Raw genomic sequence first — 24230 nt, forward strand, 5'->3', positions numbered from 1 at the left:
CACCACTCCTGGGGTCTCAGCCACGGCGAGCGGTCACACGCACGCACAAACACCCCCAGACTCGCAGCAGAAATCAATTTAGCAAAAACAATAAAGAAATTATTTATAAGGGCAGACTCTGCCAAATTAGCTGTGGGACGCACTTAACTGCTCGAGCCGTATGAGCTGTGGAGCGAACACCGGGGCCATGTCAGTCATGAAGAAATGTGATGCTGCCGAGGTTACCAACGCACACGCACACGCACACGCACACACACACACAAACACAAACATGCATGCAGCACCTGCCGACTTAATAGACAAACTGTGACACAGTTTCCCAGAGCCCCCAACATGCAGACGTGGCTCACGCTACTGTACATACAGTCCGGTCCACTGTACTGCTCTGCCTCGGAGGGCATCCATTTTTCATGCTACGGTCGGTTGTTGCAGTTTTTTAGAGACCCTCTTATTGTCCAGACACAAAAGAGCGCTCACGACTATCAGTGTGAGATTTTGTGTATGTGTGGCAGATGGGACACATGTGTGGTCTGTGGTGGCAGGCTGGCTGGAGCCTGAGGTTGGAGAGGGGGTGGTGGTGGTGGGGGGGGGGGGGGGTCTGAAGACAGCAACATGAACACACACGTATTTATACCTCATTTCCCATTAATAAATCACCAGCGTTTCACCACAGTTCGTCTCCCTGTGTCTCTCGAGGTGGTGGGGGGGCTACAGCGTTATGAGGGTAAACTTTTATTTTTAGCCGGGAGGAGCAGAGGAATGTGTTAATGGTGCCACCACAGCTTCCTCCCCGTCTTCCCATCAGCCTTTAATACAGAGCTCTGAGGTGGGTGGAGCCGCCAAACAACCGGTACGAAAAGGGAAGTTGGAGCATTGGACTGTTTTTGATTTATGGCATATGGTATATACTATATGTGGGATATAACAGCTTTGCAGTAGGGGGGTGGGGGGTGGGATGGTGGTTAGACGAGTATCTTTACCCCAAGGAGCTGGGCTCGAGCCACACAGTGAGTTCAGTTTGTGTGCTGGATTGTCACCTTTAACCTTTTAGAGGTGTCAGAAGAGGTGACACTACTACTACTTTACTGTTGTTGTTGTTGTTGTTGTTGCTTTGGCCTCCAGCTGATTGATTTCAAGTGGTTTGAGTACAAAAGAGGGGACACTGGTAATCCATCTTTTTTTAAAAGACAACAAAACCTGCCTACAAGCACCTCTAAAGTTCACTAGTTAACACATTATATTTTGTTTATTTTGTCTTGTAATTTTTCATTTAGCTTTTTTGGCATTTATCAGTTACTTTTAGCTTTGTTTCAGCCATCACAGCTGTCATTTTTAGCTTTTTTAACATTTAATTTTAAGCTTTATCTCCATTTTAGGAGTTACATTCAGAACTTTTAACTTCAGATCACCTGTTACGTCGATAAATATCGGCTTTTCAGTATTTATCAGTAACTGCTAGCTGAGTTTTAGAAATCTGAGTCAGAAATACTTTATTGATTAAAGTAAAGTCATAACTTTTATCTTTTTAAACTTTGTCAGTTACTTTAAGCTTCTGTTACATCCCAAACTTTTAGCTTTTCCAGCATTCATTAATAATTGTTAGCTGCATTCAAGCTGTTACATCCATGATTTTTTGGGGGGGGGGTTTTACTTTTTCAGCATTTTATACTTGATTGTTAGCTGTGTTTCAGCTATTATAGCCATAATTTTTGGCTTTTTTAAAATTAATATTTATCAGTTACTTTTAGCTTCATTTTTAGCTGTTACATCCATAGCTTTTAGCTTTTTTCTTAGCATTTGTCAAAGGCTTTTAGCTTCATTTCAGCAGTTGCATCCATATGTCTTAGCTTTATCAACTTTAATCAGTTAATCAACTTTGTTTCAGCTGTTTCATCCATAACTAATAGCTTTGTAGCCAGTTTTCTGTTACTTATAGCTGTTTTTCAGCTTCTACATCCATAATTTTTTTAACTTTTTCATCATTTTATACATGACTGTTAGCTGTGTTTCAGCTACTATAGCCATCATTTTGAGCTTGTTTAACATTTATCAGTTACTTTAAGCTGTGTTTCAGCTGTTACATCCAGAACTTTGACCGTTTTCAATTTTTTTGTTGCATTTAGGTTAATTTCAACTGTTACATATATTTTTTAAAAATGTTTTTAGTTACTTTTTAGCTCCATTTTAGCTGTTGTATCTATAAGTTTTATAGCATTTTCCAATGGCTTTTATCTTCATTTTAGCAGTTACATCAGTTTTTCATAGCTTGTTCAACATTCATCAGTTACTTTTAGCTTTGTTTCAGCCATTACATTTACAACTCATAGCTTTGTAGCCATTTTCTGTTACTTAATGCTGTGTTTCAGCTGTTACATCTATTATTTTGAGCTTTTTCAACATTTTTCTTTTACTTCTAGCATCATTTCAGCTGTTGTATCAACAACTTTTAACTTTTTCACTATGTATCAGTTTCTTTTGACACTATTTCCACTGTTATACCGAGCTTCTAGCTCTTTCAGCACTTTTTAACCTTTACTTTTGGCCGTCTGTTTTCATTACTTCCCCTTAATTCATACTTTTAGATCCTAATTGAACCGTTTATCCGTGACATTTGCCTAAATATTTGAGAATGCATTACGATGAACTATACAAACACAGAGAGACGGGCAGAAAGATAGGCGGGCTGGCTCGGTTGTGTATCGGTGAGTGGGAGGGTTACAGTAATGAGAAGAGCCAGCACATCGCTGTGTTTCCTGCATCGATCTCTCTCAGCCCTCCTTCGGCCTCCCTCCTCAGAAACTAATGGGGCATTTCCTCCAGTGCCACACCACCCAGCAACAGTGTTTACTCTTCGTTCCACTGGGGCACGCAGGGACACACAAACACATGTGCACGCACAACCAGATCAAACGGCACTGTACATACTTAGACGAAATAGATATAATGAGTAAATAATAATGACAGATGCGGTCTCTGAGGGAAGACACGTTCAGTTCCGTCCTTTTTAGACGTATAAAGTGTGTGTTCACGCATGACACAGTGTGTTCAAGTAATAAAACTATCGTTTCTATTGCTGGTTTTAGTCTTTTGCATGTCCTTCTGTCTTGTGTGGGATTGCATTCATAAACAATGGGTATATTTGAAATGGGAAACACAATTATTCGCTTTTTAGCTCAGATTTACATGAGAAATCAATACCACTTTTGCTTCTGTGCTTTCAATGTAAATACAGACAACAGAGGGTTCACTTAGTTTATCAGAATGACTTAAAACAGTTGGAAGCAGCTAATCTGGCTCAGAATTAACTAAATCCACCTAAGGCTCATTAATCAGCCGTCTTGGCCTCAGAGAGTTTCTAGATGTTATTTTGCTCCTGTCACATTTTTAGTCACTATGGGCCCAGTTTTGACTGCTCTGTGAAGTCTTGCATCTCTATGGAAACGGTACAAACATGACTGGAAGGAGAGAGAACTAAAAAAAACAAAAGCCTTTTATGCTGGATAACATATTTATGATGCCATAAATCGTTGAAAAGGCAAAGGGAACTTTTTTTGATCAATAATTTTACCAAAATTGCAAATCAGTGTAACTCATGTACAACATGTTCCCAGGTGCCCACAGGTGCTATCAACACTGTAAAAAATGATTATTTACTATTTCCATTTTTGCATTCTTGCAAACTTTTTCATGCTACTCTGTACATCAACTCTAAAGAGGTAAAAAGATGTTTCACCATGCTGAATGTATCGTTTAACAACTTGCACATAACTTGCTCCTCTGTATACCGTTTTTTGAGTAATGCAGCATTTATTTTATCAATCCAGTATGTTTAATTTTCCTGTCAGTCTCTTGTGTCATCTCTTCTCTGCTCTGTGGAAACACTGCCTGCAGTTCAGCCAAATAGTTGCTGAATATTTGTCATGTGACTGTTGGTTGCAGCTGACTGAATCATAGCTGCTTGGTTGTACAGAAGAGTGCAGAATTTTTTGATTTTTATGTGATCTCTTTTGCTCAAACTATCTTTCTTTTAACCATCTACTTTTGGCTATTTTTTTAATGAAACATGTGGAGCATGTAGTTGGGATTGTCAGTTTTTCAGATGGAACCACATGTCATATATCGTTACTTCAACATCTCAAAGTTGAACATTCAATATTTACTTCTCCTTTTGCAGTTTCTGACTAAAAAATGGTGTAATTTGGATGCTTAGGGGCTCAGAAGATGTAGATTAAAATGCTGTATGTTGTTTGTTTTATTCCTAGAAATCCAATAGTGTAAAAGATGTCAAGCTTTGCTTTCACTTGGGGCTATGTGCTTGAGGAGACAGCAGCCAAGAAATATTGTGGCTTTCTTATAAGACATGCAGGTTTGATCATATGCATCATGGGAGGTGATCTGGAGACGCTTCTGACATCAACAAGACGGCAGCAAAATGTAAATAAAGCATATTGAAATGAAATATGTTTCACGTATGTCAGTGAAAATAAGCTTTCTTTACGCGCTTTGAAAATCCGGAGGTCAGGAAGATCGCGTGAAAATATCCTAATCATATCTAACATATATTTTCAGGATGCATGTTTGTTGTGAAGAGGAAGACAATGTGTTTACTGCCCATTTTAGCAGATGTAAATATTATGAGATGAGGTGATGTGCAGGAAATCTGTTCAGTGTGTTTCCCAGAGATGCCTTTGCGATGCCAGGCGTAAATAAAATCCACATCTGGACGTGCAGCTGCAAACACTTACCTGTGTGTCCTGTGGCAGGTGGAGGACGGTGTGCAGCCTCTCGGTGTGGTGGTGTCTGGACTCCTCCTCGTACGCCAGGTCTCTGTCGGCCTGCGGCAGCATCAGGAACCTCCGGATGGTGCACAGGTTCTCCCACAGCGTGCGGTTCTCCGGGCTTGGGTTCTCCTTCCACCGAAGCAGCTCACACAGCCATCCCTGGACAGGAAAAAAGTTAGTTCCGCTGGTGAAATAAACTTGTTTATAAGTTTGATACCTCATTTCTATCAGGCTGTTAGCTTAGTTTAGCATAAGAGTTGAACACCCAGCTCTCCCTAAAGGTCAATTAAAAAACAACTCACTTTTTACCATTCCCAGTCCTCCCTAATAAACATGTTATTTAACTCATTTCACTCCAAGCATTTTTTGGGCGATGTTTGCGTCTGTCACATTTTGTGCTTCTGTCACAAAAACAATTTTTTTCTCACTCTTGGCTCCAATTGTCCACTGCAGTATGAAGTCGTACACCTTCATAGAAACAGCACAATCATGACTAGATTAAGAAAGAACTCAGCAATGTTTTTTGTGCAGTATGACACAGTTTTAATGTGAGTTGTATTCTTTGATAGTTTTACAAAAAAAAATGGAAAAAACACTGGAATCAACTTGTGCTATATTTCTCCAGTTCTCCACAGATGTTACCAACACTGGAAAAGATACAGCGACTGCATATACTATAGATTTATCGGTATATATTTTTACAACCTCTACAAATGAGGCTCTTTAAGACAGAATTTCTCGTGTTTTACGTACTCTAAAAAGTAATTCAACTGACTTATTCCTACCACATAATTAAATTCATAGACTGCAGAATGAAAGAAACTAACTCACTGAGTTATATAAAACTTTTAAGTTGCAGACAATATTTAATCAATAGTCATGAAAAAACTAAAATATTAAAGTTGAATTTCTCAGATTATTTATTTTATAATACCTAGAAAAAAATCAAATCAGCATTTAAACATTTCATTGTCTTCAAGTGATACCAATACTGAAAAAAATGGAGGCTTTACATACTAAATAGACATTGATCTACTTACATTTTCTGCAAACTCTGTGTTTACTACACACAATGCACATCAACTCTAGAAAGATGTTTCACCATGTTGAATGTATCTTCCATCTTGCTGCTCTGTGTACTGTTTTTGAATCATGCTGCATTTATTTTATTCATCACGATTGTTTTATTTTTCTCCCAGTCATGTTTCCATATCGTCTTTTATCTGCTCTGTGTAAACACAGCCTGCAGTTCAGTCGAGAAGTCCCTGAATTTTGGTCACAGCTGAGTCACTCATGGCCTCTTGCTGGTGCCGAGGAGCATGTAGTTTTTTGTTTTTGAATCTGGTGCAAATGGTGCATTTTTGGAGAATCTTTAAGTGAGACATGTATTAGATAGATAGATAGATAGATAGATAGATAGATAGATAGATAGATAGATAGATAGATAGATAGATAGATAGACAGATAGATAGATAGATAGATAGATGATAGATAGATAGATAGATAGATAGATAGATAGATAGATTAAACCTTTATTGATAATGCAGCAGGAAGATTTACAGTGTAACAGCAGCAAATAGAAGAACAGTGCATATATATCAATATGTTAATAAAATATCAAGATTTTCAGCTTACACTTGGTTGAACTGCATGTCACACATGATTAGTTGAGTGGCTGTTCTGATGATTGTTTCTGTTTTTACAGTTTCTTGCTCTGATAAATGTTGTAATTTTGAAGCAATTTTAAATGATACATTGATTTTATGAAATAACCTGATCTTTAGCTTAGATTTGGTTGAACTACATATCACACATGATCAGTTGAGTAGCTGTTGTAAATTGAAAATTTGACGATTGTTTCTGTTTTTACAGTTTCTTGCTATGATTAATGGTGTAATTTCAGCAATTTTTTTTTTTTTAAAGTTGTAACATCTTGACAGGATGTGGTAGTCAGACTGGGTGAAGGAGATAAAAAGGGGGGGAAGTATGCAGGAGAATGAATAGAAAGACAATTAACAGCAGGGTTAAATACAGACAAAAAGTTGTCAAAGTTGGAAGTGTGCAGGATGTGCGAGGTAAACGCAGGAAAGGGAGCTGGGGGGAAGGAGAAACGAGAAGATTCAATTATACGTGCTAGACTGGTTCGGTTTGTGACACCAGCTGTTGTGTTCAACCAGCCACCTCGGGCAGCATGCGCCGCTAATAGCCTGATCATCTCGCTCTCCCTTGCTCGCTGTCCTTGTGGCCAGCTGCAGCAGATGGGTGCACTGAGCCGTGACCCTCCGCCACCCCCAGACCCACCGACCTGGGGGACCACGCTCACCACACACAAACACACAAAGGCAATGCGGTGCACATACTATGTTCATGCTCTGCACGGTACCTTTCTCACGCTTCCACCTGGTAACTCAGCCACATGCTACTGTCCAGAGACGCATGCTAAATGAACTATATCTTTAAATGAAGCGATTTAGATCCATGTGAAGCTACTGTCTGATTCACTGGAGCCTGTATAGATACTACCACTCTGTCCTCTGATTAGTATACCTACAGTCACTGTTGGGGCAGCAAACAGACTGCATGCATGTCTTTTATCAGTTACTTTTACTTTATTTCAGCTGTTATATTCATAATTTTTAGCTTTTTCAACATTTTCAGTGGTTGTTAGCTGTATTTTAGCAGTTACATCCATGATTTCCAGCTTTTTCAACATGTTTCAGTTCTTTTTAGCTTCATCTCAGCTGTTACATCCTTCATTTTTAGCTTTTTCAACATTTCCCAGTGACCGTTGACTTCATTACAGCTGTTACATCCATGATTTTTAGCTTTTTCAACATTTTTCAGTGACTATTGGCTTCATTACAGCAGTTACATCTATGAATTTTTTTGAGCTTTTTCCACATTGATCAGCTATTTTATCTTGACCTCAGCTGTTTACATCCATGATTTTTTTTTTTGCTTTTTCCACATTAATAAGTTACTTTTAGCTCTGTTTCTTCTGTTACATCAATAACCTTTAGCTTTTTCAGCATTTATGAATGACTGTGAGCTATGTTTTAGCTGATATGACCACAATTTTCGGATTTTTCTCCATTTTTCAGTTATTTTAGCTTCATTTCAGCAGTTACACGTATGTTTCTTAGCTTTTCCGACATTGATCAGCTACTGTTAGCTCTTTTTTCTAGCAGTTACATCCGTAACCTTTAGCTTTTCAACACTGATCAGTTACTTTTAGCTTTTTTAGCAGTTACATCCATATTCTATTGGTTTTTCAGCATGTATCAATGACTGTGGGCTACGTTTTAGTTGTTACGAGCATGATTTTCAGATTTTTCTACATTCAGTTCATTTTAACTTCATGTCAGCAGTTGCATGCATAACGTTTAGCTTTAAAAAAAATTCCAGCTGCTAAATTGATAAGTTTTAGTTTTTTCAGCGTTTAACAGTGACTGTATTTTAGCTGTGACATCCACAATTTGTAGCCTTTTCAGCATTTATCAGTTACTTTTAGCTTTCTTTTAGCATTTTCATGCATGCCTTTAAGCTTTTTAACCAATTATCAATTGCTTTTGCTTTACTCTAGTTATTTAGCCTTGTAACCATTTGTGTAACGACTCTGTCCACTTATTTGTGTACCAGCAGTTAGTACTCAGGACAGCAAACGCCTCTATATGTTTTCCTATTGAAAATATAATTGTATGTTTGTATATTGAAATTTAAAGATCACACTGAAGACCACTTAAAATAAGGAACTCCAAATGATGCTCTGTATATTACAGCTACAATGATCTATCAATTAATTGATGAGGGTTTTGGCTCTGCATCTCTGTCAATACCACAAATTTAATGTTTTTTTATGAGCTTCTTAAAGCTTTAAAACCATTTTGTGACATTTCTCTTCTTATGGACCCCTGTATAACTTTTTGAAATTGGTATACTTGTTAATTATGTCTTTATCAAGCAGAGAATAAGTGATTGTCTTGACTTAGGATGAAAAATAAACTACTAATCTAAAAGCCATTATCACTTTAAAGTGACTGTGACCTCCTTTTTCCGCAGTGATTTCCTCACCTGGCTCTTGTTGGCTGCCACCTTTGCGAACAGAGCCTGGGACACCTTGGCTCTCTTCATCTCCTGCTGGATTTCGTCATAGATGCCTGACGTAATGTTGACCAGCGACTCCAGCTTCAGTGAGAGGTCGGGGGCCGGGCCAGACGGCTTTGGCTGCAAGAAAGAATCAACACATGACGTCAGTAAGTACAAATACAAAAAACAAGGGAGCTTTATGTTGTTTAATGTTCTGAGAGGCCAAGATATCAGATAAACCACCATAGAGACATACCCTCTATTTTGTAGGAATTGTCATTTACTGTACAAAACTACTCCCATAAAAGCAAATGTGATGTTTACATATGAGAAAAGGTTATCAGCTGATGATCAGGCCAAGCGACTGAGAACAGACATGCAGTGTTGGCTGTGCGAGCATCAGCTGCACATCTGCAGCGCACGTCTCCACATGAATTTTGTTTACAGATCAAAGTCATTAAGTCCTTCTCTTTTGTCTTTCTTTGTTGTTTCTGTTTGAGTGAACATGTATTGGCTCTCAGAGTGCTTGTATACACAGCGTTTGAAGTAGTCCACAAGACATGTACAGACCAGCTCGCTTACATTCCCTCAGTGTAAACGATGCTGAGATAATTTTACATAGCCATAATAAGAATAGCACACAAATTCACCCACAGCCATGAATGGGCATTTGCCCTGACATCAGAGGGAACTTCTTATCACTGACATTGCTAAATTGTTATGTGCAGATGGAAGGAAATTTCCAAATACTGTATAATGTCCTTTATGTTTACAGTCTGCTCCTATGATAGCTTTGAAGCTGTTTCTTTCATTATATTAAAATGGAATTTGTTAAGATAAAACCTTTCATAACCTGACACAGATTTTAGCAGTACATGACATGCTGCAGCCTATTTCTGTGAGGGCAAGTTAAAGATTGCAGATAACTCACAGAGTTGGAGATCTTAGTCTTGTTCTTCCAGATGGAGGCCCAGGTATCAGGGGTTATCTGGTCATCCAAGCTCCTCTCCCACACTTTCTATGCGCACACAAACACACAACATGGCATGTTACATTATGATTAAATCTGTGTTCCTGCTTCTCATTGGACTGCTGTGGCAACCATTTTACAACGTGAGCGTAGACAGACACCTGTGAGAGTCGTGGAGCTCCAGGGCTGGAGGAGTTGGAGGCAGGAAGGCCCACTGTGGGGTTCATGGTTCGCTCTCTCTCCTCCTGGTAGATCCGGTCTCTCTCGCTCTCGGGCAGGTTCAGAAAGTTCTGCATGGCTTTCAGATTTACCAGCAGAGACTGTGAGGCTGTGCGTGGATCCTCCTCCTTCCTCAGGATTTCTGACAGCAAGCCCTGACCAACACAAACACACACATTTACACTGTGAACTTTATCTTTTTTTTTTGTTTAACTTTTATTTAAGCATTGGAACCCCAAGAAGTTTCTTTTGCTCCTGTCACACTTTTCCTCACTGTGGGCTCATTTTTCACTGCGGTATAAAGTCCTGCACCTCTGTTGAAACAGTTCAACCATGACTAGAAGGAAGGAGAACTCAGAAAGGTCTTCTGTGCAGTATGGCTTAGCTATACTTCCATAAATCATAAAAAGAAAGTTGAAACGATGTGTACAAAATTTTTTCAAGTCACCAAGTGCTGTTGCCAACACTGGGGAAAAATGGGCTGTGCATGTTATAGATTTTTTACTATTTACATTTTTACAACCTCCAAAAACTCGCCATTTTTCACTCTACTCTGCACATTAATTCTAGAAATATGTTGAATGTATCTTCCAACAACTTGCTCCTCTGTATGCAGTTTTTGCACCATGCTACATTTACTTTGTAGACCCAGCATGTTTTATTTTCCTCTCTGTGTTTCTTGTTGTCTCCTCTATGCTCTGTGGAAACTCTGCCAGCAGTTCACCTGAAAACTCTGCATTTTTATGTTACAGTCGATCACAGCTGAGTCAGTCATGGCTTCTCAGTTCCTCTGAGGAGCACGGAATGATTATTTTGGACAAATGTTTAATTAAGACATAAAGAATAAAGTGCTTTTTGATAAAATATTACAATATTAAGGTTAGATTTGGTCAATTTCACCCCCAAAAAGCACAATATAACTGTTTACACACATGAATACATATAACAATTTGAAAATAAGGCTTCCATGAAGATCCAGAGTGCATTATAATATCATAAAGTTGAAAAAAACATATATAACCTAAGCCTGATATGAAGTTTTATGAAATGCAAGTATTACTATGATATTGTACAAATAGTTTATTACAAGTAAAAGTTACTTTTCTATTTTTATTTTCAGTTATCTTACTTATATTTTAATTAATATGTTATGTGACTTTGTTTTGTTGTAAAGTTTTATCTTATCTTCTTCTATCCTATCTTCAGATTATGGTACAGTACAATATTATCTGATACTTACATGTTAATATGTAACCATGCTGTTTGACTTACTATTTACGATTTTGGGTAAAGGTGGAACTTGCGGTCATTTTCAATATGCATTAGTAACCATCAAATATGCTAAACTGATTGATTATTTTCTTCAACATGTAGGCGGAAAAACACCGTTCAAGTCCTTTTTTGTGAAATAATAGACTACACTTCGACTTTATTATTATATTTTAAGTAATTGAAGGGAAACCCAGCTAACTGTCACATTTAAGGAGCTGAAACAATGACATGTCATACGAAAAATTATTGATGTTGTTAAAAGAAAGCATGATAGTTTTTGCTGAAACTTAGTAAAACTGTGAAGCTTTATCTTTACAGTATTTGCATATAGATCGGATGCTTTTGTAAATGCACATCCTTGTACATAAATGTCAGCAACACACACCTGGCCTCTGGACCGCTGGATGCACGAGCCACCTCCCATTACATTGATCTAATGGGGCGTGCAGTGAGCGCTTCAGCTCAGCCTGAATGCATCAGGTGTTTGTGCTGCTGCGGGGGCGGGAATGGAGGCTCAATGACCCGGCAAGCAACCCCGCCACGCTTCTGCTAGTCCCACTGAAAATACCAGGCGGGTGACCACCAAATTAGCCGAACCCGGTGTGAAAAATGATCATCTATCAGTGACATCAAACTGGCATTTATTTCTATCAAGTGCAGCAATTATCTCCTCTCACCTGATAGTTTGTGGATGATCTGTTTATTTCTGGGGAAATGTAAATCAGCGAGCAGCAGGGTGATATTTGAGTCTTACCTGACGCAATGTCGCCATAAAATGCAGTGTTTTAGTTTTCAGATTTTCTATCTTCGGCTTATTGCTCATGCTGTCAGAAACTAAACTGTCCTGTACTTAACCCTCTGAACTCCAAACGATTTTTGCTCCTGTCACATTTTTACTCACTGTTGGTTTATTTTTCGCTGCAATTTAAAGTCCTGCACCTCTGTGGAAACAGAACAACCATGGCTAAAATCAGAGAAAATCCTGAAATGTCTTTTGTGCAAGATGACACAGCTATAATGCCATTAAACTTTAGAAAGTTCTCAGAAGTGACATTTTTTATTTTCAATTTTTGTCAAACATGACAAATAATTTTGGGGTGCAGATTGTTAGGTGAGGCATCTCCCTGAACCTGAGGAACTGATTTTTTTGTATTTCTTGGACTTTTTATTGACAGAACAGGCAATTTATTCATTAAGAAAGGCATACAACATTATTTACCTATTTTACCCGAAGTCGAATTTCATTGATTATTTGTTTCGAGCTGCTGGTCGCAAAAACTGGAGTCAACATGTGCAACATATTCCTAGCTTCCAAGGATGTTACTGATATCGGGGAAGAATGTAGACTCTAAACAATTTAGATATTTCACAGCTTAGATCTTAGTTTGTTTCCTTATTTATGTCGTATATCTGGTTTGTGTAAACACAGCCGGCAGTTCAGTCAGAAAGTTCTGAACTTTTGTCATGTGACTGTTAGTCACAGCTGAGTCACTCATGGTCATGGAGCCGAATTTTTTGTTTTCTACAGAATCTGTTTATTCATTTTTGGTGTATTTTTAAATGAGACATAGAATGAAGTGATTCTGATGAAGTATCACTATTTTAAGCTTATGTTTGGTGGAGTTTTCCAACAGAAGAGCACATCACAGACATTTAGTTCAAGGACTCTCAGTGTTAAAAATCTTATGATTCGTTTCGATGAATTATGTAATTTTGGCAGTTTCTTTAAAAATGGAACATGTAATAACAAGGTTAATGCATCTCCTTGCTCCTCCTCTAATCCTGATTTTACCACGTTCCCTCCTCACCCTCCTGACCGCCGTGTGTTTTGTGTTCGTACCTGTGTGCGGTTGAAAGCCACTCTGGCAAACACAGCCTGGGAGACGCTTGCTCTCTTCAGCTCGTCTCTGACCTGCTGGTAGATTTCGGAGGAGACCTCAGCGGCCGAGGGGTTGCTCCCAGGATGGTCAGCGCCGGCTTTGGACGAACCTCGAGGGATGGGCGGGTGGTTGAGGAACTGCTGGTTGATGGCCTGGGGGTGCTGGTGGGCCAGCAGGCGGCTGACGGCGAGCTGCTGGTTGATGAGGTGGGCCATGGCGAGCTGCTGGCGAACCAGCTGCGGAGATAGCTGAGGGGAGAGTAGCCCGCCTGGACCCAGCAGGGGCTGCAGGGCTCCAGGAGGAGGTGGCGGCGGAGGAGGAGGCACCTGCCCCGTACGGAGAGGAGGGCTGTGGTGGAGGGGGCCGTGAGGTGAGGGCTGCTGCTGGGGAGGAGGAGGAGGCTGCTGGGGTGGCTGGGAGGGAGCCTGTGGATCTCCAGAGCCTGCTTTGAGGAGAGGGCTGCCGGCCCCCAGGTGGCTGAGCTGAGCCAGGCTGGCCAGGTGAGGAGGAGGAGGCCTCTGACCCAGCACACAGAAGTCCGAAATGTTGTCTCTCTCAACTGGTGAGACGAAGACAGGAGTGGTCAAACAAACACCTTTGCCTAATGGGTCAGTCTGCAGCTTTTCAGATAGCAGAAGTTTACTAATTTGTTACTTGGGCCCGAAACAAAGTTCTGTAAAATACTTTTGCCTGATAATTTCAAATTTTATACATCTATTTTAAGTTTTCCAAAGAAATTCTCAAACGGGAAACAATCTTTAAGATTCAGTATATGCAGGAATATAGGTTCCACAGCCATGAAATATGGTGAGGATACTGACAAAGTTGTTCCCAGCAAATCTGAATGATTAAGTAGTTCCAGCAGAGACCAAATGTTTAATTACTGGCACTTGAAAATGGACAAAACCTTTTCAAACAGGAGTAAAATTGGGGCACCAGAAAGTGTATGGCTGCATCCACATATGAAAACAAACCCTGGAGAATGTATGAAAACTTGGAAGTCTGGATTTCTGTTGTTGAGACTCATAAGTGTACTAAAGTTTCACAGTTTTCAGCACAGTGTCACAAAGATCGATAACATTTCTTACTTTTGATGTCAGCAGCATCTCGTCCAGACCACATCTTCTCCAGGTAATCTACTGCTTGACAAAACAAAAAAACAGTCAGAAAGGACGACGCTTTGAGTTAAAGATTTCAAGTCTCCTCCCTTATTTTTACATGCCTGGACAAATTCAGATGGTTAAAACTAGGAATCAGAAATAAATTTAACCGTATAGGAAAAAATAATTCCTAGTTTATTTGTTGATCATAATTTCACTTAAAGTTTTTGTTAAAAAAATTGCTTCAGACCATCTAGTTATAGAATCAAGTGTAGATTCTTATGCATATGATTTATTTTTTCTATTTTTTTGATGAGACATGTAGAATAAAGTGACTTGTATGAGTAATCACAATTTTGAGATTTATTTGATCATGTTTCCTGACAGACCTGTCTATCAAATGATGCATTCACAGACTGCTGGAAAATTGATATACCGAGGATTCTTTCTGTTTTTAATTCTGATAAATATTATATTTTTATTAAATATTGCAATATTTTTGGGTCTGACATCCTCCTTGAACTGTAACAGATTTTTCACTATTTCTTGGGCTTTATATTGACAAAACATTTAATTGGTAAGCTAAGAAACATATGTTTGACCTTGATAAACATTACAGTTAACTGTGTCCACCTTCCCTTGTTAGACTCAGAGTGACAGAGCTTCAGATGTAAAGGCTTCATCTTGAATGAAGACTTGCCATCGCCATGTTGTGTGGGTTTATTCCCAGTGACAGTGAGCGGACTGATGGCAGCGGTGGATGTTTTCCACCCTCCCAGCGCTGTTTTCACTCTCAACAGTCTCCACCTCAGGAACTTGTAGGAGAAAACACCAGCAGGCCGAGCTGACCAGTCACAGTTTTTGTGGTCATGTGGTGTCTCGGTGGTTGCCGTAGCGATGTGTAGCTGCATTTTTGAGGAGGTGCATGTCATCTATAGCGCAGAAGTGTGGCTTCGTGCATGTGCTCTGAAGCCCGCTTGAACGGACCAGTTTTTACACATTTAGATCTTTTTCTGGGTGTTTCAAAGTAGTTGTTTAAAGATGTTTGTGTTTCCAGAGTTGCATTGTGGGTCATGTAGGCTGCAGGTTTTGACAAGATGGAGGATGAAAAAAATATGTCTGTTTTCTGCTTCTAGGAGTGTAGTACTAAATCAGTGGAGCTCTCATTTAATGCTTTTATTCTGTTCAATCAATCTGTTTCCCTCAGACTATTTTTTTTTTAGCAAAAGAGGTTGAAATGTACAGTATGTCACAAGAAAAATGAACTTTTTAGGGAAAGAAAATGGACCAAATTTTATGTGATGAGTTTTGTTTATTATTTACTGCTCGGGATTAACCGAATACCAATTTGGCTGATAATTGTGTCCAATATTCAGCATTTTTCATTTAGTTTTTTTTTTTATAATGATATCAGATAGATGTCTACTATTAAATGAGGCAACAACTAATTTGATTATTTGGTTTGAGTAAGAAAAAAAATCCTCAGAGGCTACAGGCTTCTTATTCCCATACATCTGCAATAATTAGTTGATTAATGGATTTGTTGTCAACAATTACATTAATCAGCAATTATTAGTTAAATATTTATACTAAAAACAGGCTAAATTCTGTGATTGCAGCTTCTTAAATGTGAATATTTTCTGGTTTCTTTCCTCCTTTATCACAGTAAGCTGAATATCTTTGGATTGTGGACAAAACAAGACATTTGTCATCTTGTATTTTGAGAAAAACTGATTTTTCTAGCATTTTAAAGACCAGTCAGCTAATCAATTATTCAACAAAATTATGAACACATGAAATCGACAATGAAAATAATTGCTCTTGTCTTGTCTAGCCTATTAGCACTGAAGAATAAATGCTTTCTTTTATTAAAATTCAAAACATATTCTGAACAAAGGCGTTCCAATGAGGTTTTCAGTTGGAGTTTGTATTATTCTGAATTTTGACACCAACATTTTCATTTTTACTGCAAAAGTTTAGCAATTTTTGGTCTTCTTCATCACTAAAAATCATATCAGCCTTGGAAAAGAAAACTCTTTTCTACCCCAGATATCATCATCATATTGTTGTTGTGTCCCTGTCTACCATCCTCACCTTTTATTTTCTTATACTTCTTGTACCAGCGACCAAACTCTTGACATTTGGCAGTGGAGACGTTGGCATAGTAGGAGCTATTCACTATGGAGGAAATCATACTCTGACAGAAAAAGAGAGAGAGAGAGAGAGAGGGGGGAAAGATAATTAATAACCAACATAATATGAAATGCTTAGACTCACGCAACAGCCACATGGCATGCACACACAAACACACACAATAGAAATAGACAAACATTAATCATGACTGGAAGCCACCCATGGAAACTCGAGCCAGCACGGTGCAGAAAGGGAATCTCCAGCCGCACACACATATGCTTGCAATTGATGCAGCGATCAACACCCCCACCAGAGATCCATTTAAACACAGTACGCAAACACATCTCACACACAAGTGATTATGGGACCAGGATCGAGGGCTAAACATGCAGCTGGGGAGTTTAACGCTTAATTTGTGGGGTGGAGTTTGATAAAAGTGTCAGTAAAGGATAGTTTCTGGATTTTGTAATTGCCCAAATGGGAGCTGACTTCAGGCGTTAGCTGGAGAGTTTCAGGGTCTGATGTGAACAAGTTGGATGCTTAAAGAATCACGGCATTGCTAAGTGGTCTCCTGATGGGGATTGTGTGATTTTGATGCTGTTACCTGTGATAGAGGACACTCTTTGGCCAGAGTACTTTGGTTCATCTCCTTCAGCAGCTCTTTGAGAGCGTTCCTGACAGTCGCATGGTTCCACTGTTCGCAGGGCAGATCCTCCAGCTTTGAAAAACTACACCAAACCAAAGAACCAAACATCAATTTTTTTTTATTTTTTTTTGTAAGGTGACCTTAATGCGTTGAGACATGAAAGGACTAACCATAAAAACCCCTTGAAACTGTAGCATTACATGGGATGTTTTGTGGATAACCGCTCGGCCATATTCATTAAGTAGTTTGACATTTGGGAACGCTTTTGTTGTCGAGTTTGATGATAAGAAGCTGATCATCTTAGCTTAGCATAAAGGCTGGAATCAAAGGAAAAAGCAGCAACAAAATCTACGCCACAGTGTGAACCAACCAGGTGTACACGAGAAATATTTCTGAGATGCTTTTTGCGTCTCAAAAATTGAATTTGCATGCAACATTTTCTGTCTAATGATGCTGCAGCACAACGTTTCGCCAAAGCTAAATGTAGAAAACCACATTAGTCAGGTTTCAAAGGCTCTCAGTTGGCTTCCCATTCAATTTAGAATGGATTTTTTAGATTTTGCGTTAAGTCTTTAAATGTCTGTATGTACTAGCTCTTGAAATTTATCTGATATAGTGGTTAAAAATGCCTCTAAGATCATCTACTGATGTCATAAATATTGACAGAGTAGAGCTAATATCTACAGAGATGCTGTATTTTGTGTTTTCAGCCCTCGAGCAACTGATTCATTAGATATCTACAACAAAATTTTTAAAAGTGCAATTTTTATGCTTGCGTTTATGTACTTTTTGCGTAGTTTCATGTAGTTTATTGGTATCAAACCTATTTATTACTCTTATCATGTAGTTGTGTATTTACTGTATTTACAATAATGTTTAATTTCATTTTCTTTGAGTTGCACTTGTGAAGAAGAAGAAGAATGATCATGAATGCTCATTTTTGGATGACAGCAACCCTGGAAAAACCAAAAGTAGGCTAAACAAGGTAATACAAGCTTTATGCTAAGCTAACTGGCTGTTGTCTGTAGCTTCACATTCACTGATTAGTAGAGCGGTATCAGTCTTTTCATCCAAGTTTCAACAAGGAAAGTAATTTAAACCTTAATGAACACCCACTGATCATGCAAATGTATCAACCACAAACCACTGCTTCCTGTTGATGGACTATCTTCCTGCAATCTCCCTGTTTTTATTTAATTTCAACCTCAAATAAATCATTTCAGCTCCGAGCTCAAAGTGCGCCAAAGCTCTGCCATGGATACGCTCATAAACACGTAAACAAACCTGGCTGGTATGTGCCAAGACAATAACAATAATAACCCTTCTCATCTGGAGTTTATCTGTTTTTATCTGTCCATCAGGATCCTGCTTCACTTTTTCTAGAGAACTTGGAGTTCCTGGCACACCGGCGCTTCTCGACAGAGACAGATAATAGATAAATCCCCACCGGGTTGTTCAACTGTGGCCTTTAGTGTTTCAATACTGCCGCTTTCAAATTTGATAGATATGCTAAATTCTTCCATTGCAATCAGCCACAATGACATCAGCCACCCAGTGGACCGAGTGTCTGATTCAGTGCAGCAGTGGATCCACAAAACATCACAGAGTCCTACACTTTGATGTGAAATCTAACGAATGAACTCAGATCCAGATACACTGTAAAATAAAGAAATAAAAATAAATAAATAAATAAATAAAAACTGAACATCTGGCAGGAAGGGTGCCAGAAAAAATATGCTAAACAGTGGAATACTGTCATTGTCTTTAAAAAAAGAAAAAGAAAGGTAAAAATAATGGCAAATATATGTAAAATAATAATAGTTATTATAGTTATATTTTACCAGATTTAAATACAGTTTGTACAGTCCACATGTAAAATGATACTGTTGTTTAACAAAACTAAAAACAAAAAAATAACCAAAAAAATTATAACAATGTAAATCTGTAAAATAACAGTATTAAACTAGCTTTCACTTATACACGACCATAAATAACGATATTAGATTAACTTTTCTTTTCAGTAACAGTAAATATTTATAAAATAATGATATTTGTACTGATTTAAATACAGTAAAATGTGTTATTTTACAGTCAAACATTGACACAGACTGAATTACTGCTTATAAAAAGCTGATTTTTTTATGTGAGCAGTATTCATAATTTGGGCCTTTTTTGCAGTCAGCACATGAATTAATGCTTTTTTTCTCCTGTCTTTTTTGCAAAATATTATCTTTATACTATACTGTGTTGTACTTTTATTACAACCAGTAATAACAAATGTGTAAAATAATCATATTTTTGCTGATTTAAGGACAGTGGAAAAACTGTGTAATTTTATTCCGTGTTAGTCATACACTGTAATGGAATGAATCACCATTTATAAAAATACAGATTATTGATCTGGACATTTTTGACAGTTTTGACCTGTTTTTTTCCCATAGATCACATGTAAAGAGATTATTTTTCTGTGATTTTACTACATATTATCTGTAATTTAACTTAACCGAAAATAGCAGTGAATTGTTTGAAAAATTACAGTCAAGCAGTTCCTTTTTTTCCCAGCGTATGTAGTGAAACTGTAAATCTTTTTACCTTTGTAGCTGAATACGTAGCGTGACCATGTGGTAAACCTCCATCAACATGTCGGCGACTGTAGCTTCTGGAGCGTCGGTCAGAAAGTGGATGGGCAGAGGGTTCCACCTTCCCACCTTGATGATACCTGGACATAGACACAGATTCTCTCAGTTTTTGTACACATTTAATGATAATAATTGATGATAACACAATACAGATGTAGTACTACAAATGTGGTAAGGTTGCACAATGGCAAGCTGGAATGAAAAGAAAAAAAAATCTGACTTTCTCACACCCATAGTCCTGCATGTTAAGTTTTAGGTGACAAAACCACTATGGTTAAAAGTTTGGGAAAGTCAATTAAACATGTTTCTAGTAAGAACCAATACCAGCATGACTGGCTAACATTAGGAAAGAGCTGCGAGAAATCAGAATAGAGTCATAAAAAATGCTTATTCGTGCTTCAGTTGGACAGTGAGCGGATTCTGCAGAAAAACAAACGGAAAACAGTTTCAGTGAGCATTTTGCAGATACATTTCACATTTTACGACTTTGCAGATGCAACACATTCATTAAAACGTTTAAGTGTAAATAAAAATGTCTCCCAAACAAGTTGCTGCTGCAAATCGGTTTGTTATCAAAGCAAGGTTCTTATTATGCGGAACTATGCATATTTGACATTATTTTAAACTATTTTTTAAAGATGAATGCTGTGTCTTTCAGGCAGCTGCAGACTCAGTGAACTGCTGATTTTCTCTGTTCTGTAAATGAGATATTATCTAGTTTAATCACAGAATAAAAGGATTCATTTACATGTTGACTTAAAAAAGGCCAAAACTGTAAATAATGTTAATATCACGTATTGTTTCTTACATGTGACTGTAGAATTACAATGTTTCACTGTATTAAGACCTGCTAAACATATCATTATAATACAGATATTTACCATTATTATTATTTTTTTTTTTTTTTTAACAATTTTTACAGATTTTTAATGTATTTTTTCCAGCCTCCTTGCCTTTTTTGTTTTTACAGTGCAGACTACACTAGGCAACTGTGCACAAAGAAACCTCAAGTCTTCACTCAATTACTGAAGCATAAAAAAATAGTTTAAAAAGAGCAAAGTACAGTGTTTTGTTGTCAGATGTACCTCAGCTGAAACAGAGTTATGTTATCTTCCTGGTGGGCTGCCCCAAGACAAACCTGATAAATGTGCAACTCACTTTCATTGGCAGCAAATACAGATTATTTTTATTGTCTTTTCAGCTGTTTGAATATTAGCTGGACTAGTTTGTTAATTATAAAACGTCAGAAAATGGTATAGAAGATGTTTCAGGGTTTGCTACAGCCCCACATGACGTCCTTAAATGTTACACAAACTTAACGTTGAATATCAAAATAGTTGCTGATTAATTGAACAGTTGACAACTAATTGATTCTACTTCTATATGTAATGCTCAAAGTGCTCAAAAATGAACATTTTAAAAATCTCAGCAGCAGTTTTCCTTTACTGAAACCGTCTCTATTGATACAGAGAATTGTTGACCATGTATTTGGTAGTTTAGAATAGAGCAAATACTCTGCGAAGTGGGTTAAATTGTGTTTTCGCTGTGTGATATTTTGTGTGGTCTGTGTCGGCACAGCAGCAGCCACCAAAAGTCATCCAAACTCAGAAACAGAAAAAGAGCTTTTTGTTTGTGAATTAGCATACGTTTGTGTTTCTGCAGGCCTGCACCGTCATCGTCTTTAGGAAGAATATAAGCATGCAAATACACAACATAACACACACATGTGCATTTCACCTTTACTCGCCAGAACACACAAACAGACACACACTCGCAGAGGTTGTTCTTTTTTTCATGGGGACTGGCTGGAGCTGTGAAAACTAAACAAAGCTAATCGCATTACTATCCTCTAAATGGGATCCAGACGGGTCCTGAGGAGTCTCTCTCTCTCTCTCTCTCTCTCTCTCTCATTCTGTCCCCCTTCTGCCTCCCACCTTCCCTCCCCCATATCTCCCTCCTCTGATCGCCGCCGTTCGCTGTGTTTACAGTCACTTATATCTTTGATTCCACTCAGGCTGGCCTGTGTTCTTAATTATTTGACCATACAGAGGGAGCATCATTAAAACACTATGTGGAAAATGGACTGAAAACCCTTCAGAGTGGAGGAGAACCCCAGAGAACCTAAGACCACCATGGAGACGTTCAGGAACCCAAACAGAACCAGATATAGTTATTTTATAGTGGTCAGTCTTTGTTCATCTGGACCACATGAAAACGTCCTTTTTCTATATGAAAGCTTCAGTTTTCTGTCTGTACACAGTTTGCAACAACAAATAAGAAAAATATTTTCAAAAATGACCCGTAGAACATTTGCTTTTTATACATTTTCTTGCGTTTTCTTGCTTGTTTGCTCCGTATCTCAATTTTCACTGCAACATAAAGTCCTACACTTCTGTGGAAACAACAGAATCATGACTAGATGTAGAGAAAAGTCTGAAATATCTTATGAGCAGTATGACACAGTTACAGTATCATAAATCATTAAAAGATGGGAACAAAAGGAGATTGGAATCAACAAATGCCCACTTGTGTTGCCAATCCTGGAAAAAAAAATACTTCTACATGCTAGAGATTTTTAATTATTTACAATTTTACCGCCTCTTTCACCCTGAACATCACCGGAAGATATTTCACCATGCTGGTTGTATCTCGTAGCAACTTGCTGATAACTTGCTCCTCTGTATAGGATATATATTTATCTTTATATATTTTCCTCTCAGTCTCACCTGTGATCTCCTCTCTGCTCTGTTAAGACACTGCCTGCAGTTCAACCGCAACTCAAATTTTTGCCACCTGGCTATAGGTTCCATTCAGGTCAGTCATAGCTTGCCATAAAGAGTGCAGAATGTTTCCTTTTTTAACATCTATTTATTATTGGCAAGTTTTCTAAATGAGACATGATAAATGAAGTAATTTTGATAAAATATCACAATTTAGATGATTAAATTTCATTAATTTTTCCAAAGGAACCACATGTTGCACATCATAGTTTAAAGGGCTGTCAAAACTGTTTTTACAGTTTCTGGCTCTGATAAATGGCATAATTTTGACAACTTTATCAACAATCACCCTCCAGAATCAGAGACTCCTCCTTTAAAATGGTATTCAGACAGATACTTCACATAGTAAATGTAGGATATTGCATATAGAAACATCATCTTTTTGCGTTCATTGAGATGTGACATGCTACCTCCCATTGTTTGAAATCACCAAGTGCTACTGTGAAATGACGTGGTTTTCTCTGGTCTTTTTCTTTGTTTTTGCAGCTGTGACATATAAAAATAAACACTGCACACGTGACAACATGAATTTAACATGCACCAGAGTTTTTGTGTTTCTATAAAACCCTAAACCCACCCAGCCTATCTTGTGCTGCTGTTGTTTTCCTTATTTTTTTCCTGTCTTTGTCTCCACCTCACACACAGAGCTTCTGTCGGCCGTCTTCGACATGCAGCATCTGAAAATAAGCCAACTATTTCTCTAATGCCAAGTTGGGTGGAAACAAACGGGTGAATAAGCAAACACAAACTCGCAGCGGACACATGACAGCCCACAGAGAAATGGACATTTACATGTACCAGCTCGCATGCAAACACACACCCACCCACACAAACACTCACACGCTCACAGTGTGATGGTGAATGCATTAATAATTGATCCATGATTTTTGGTCTGCTGTTCAATGGGCTCTGCTTCTTGTCCACATTTAAAAGTAGAAATCATTGTTCCCATATTCAGATTAAAATTCCACCTCCCAGAGACATTGCTTTTATGTGGCCGGCTGGTGGCTTGGCTCATGTCTGAGTGTGCCCATCCGCACAAATCCATACACAAACGCACACTGATGTCTGCGACTCCTCGTCGGCACTCGCACAGGCCTGCACATACGCATGCCTGCGTGCACACTCAAACACACGTGCACACACAGTAATCCCATTGTCTCATGATGGTCGCATCGGTCTGCATTCGAATACCGAGCTTCTTCCAAAATGGTTCCAGGTTCCACCCCTGGCACTCACGGAGGGAAACCCCATTCACCTGATTCCTCCCCATCAGACATTGCTGCATCCTTCTAATGAAAATTTGTCATACAGTCATTTCAGCGAGGGCTCTTCTCTGCTGAAACGCCTCTAAATTGCTCATCTTCAGTGTAATGTCTGCTCAGGGACTAACAGCTTAAAAACTGGCAGCGGTGAGTCTTGTTACAGTGCCACTCACGTCATCCAAAAACTGCTCTGCTTATTTCTAACCAGACATACTTTAGAGAAGGTGTAACTAAAAACAAGACCTAGTTTTGAGTTTTCTTGTTGTTAAAATATATTTTGCGAGTACTTAATCCTTGGTTTGATCTTTTCTAGCACCCTGTGATCTGCTCTTTGGGTTTTTCTTTTAGTATGCATGTTTAATATCTGCAAAGGCTGAGGAGAGTTGTTTCTCTTACAGAAATCACTGCTCCTTACCTTCTTGAAATGCCTCATTTGATGTTCAGCTTGTCTCTTATCTA

General features: G+C 38.4%; 1 protein-coding gene across 6 annotated transcripts in view; it reads right to left on the reverse strand.

Moving 5' to 3' along the window:
- The window catches only part of satb2 (SATB homeobox 2), an 80948-nt gene that overhangs the window by 13252 nt on the left and 43466 nt on the right, over window positions 1–24230 (reverse strand). For all 6 annotated transcript variants that reach the window (XM_055015356.1, XM_055015357.1, XM_055015359.1 and 3 more), the window contains 9 exons: window positions 19680–19806; window positions 17046–17169; window positions 16403–16505; window positions 14297–14347; window positions 13169–13767; window positions 9999–10211; window positions 9799–9885; window positions 8853–9005; window positions 4746–4940 (listed from right to left, as the gene is read on the reverse strand). In XM_055015356.1, the coding sequence (XP_054871331.1) occupies window positions 4746–4940; window positions 8853–9005; window positions 9799–9885; window positions 9999–10211; window positions 13169–13767; window positions 14297–14347; window positions 16403–16505; window positions 17046–17169; window positions 19680–19806 (1652 nt within the window). The remainder of the gene's footprint in view (window positions 1–4745; window positions 4941–8852; window positions 9006–9798; window positions 9886–9998; window positions 10212–13168; window positions 13768–14296; window positions 14348–16402; window positions 16506–17045; window positions 17170–19679; window positions 19807–24230) is intronic.

Source organism: Amphiprion ocellaris, chromosome 11, assembly GCF_022539595.1.
Source record: "Amphiprion ocellaris isolate individual 3 ecotype Okinawa chromosome 11, ASM2253959v1, whole genome shotgun sequence".
Classification (NCBI taxonomy): Eukaryota; Metazoa; Chordata; class Actinopteri; family Pomacentridae; genus Amphiprion; species Amphiprion ocellaris.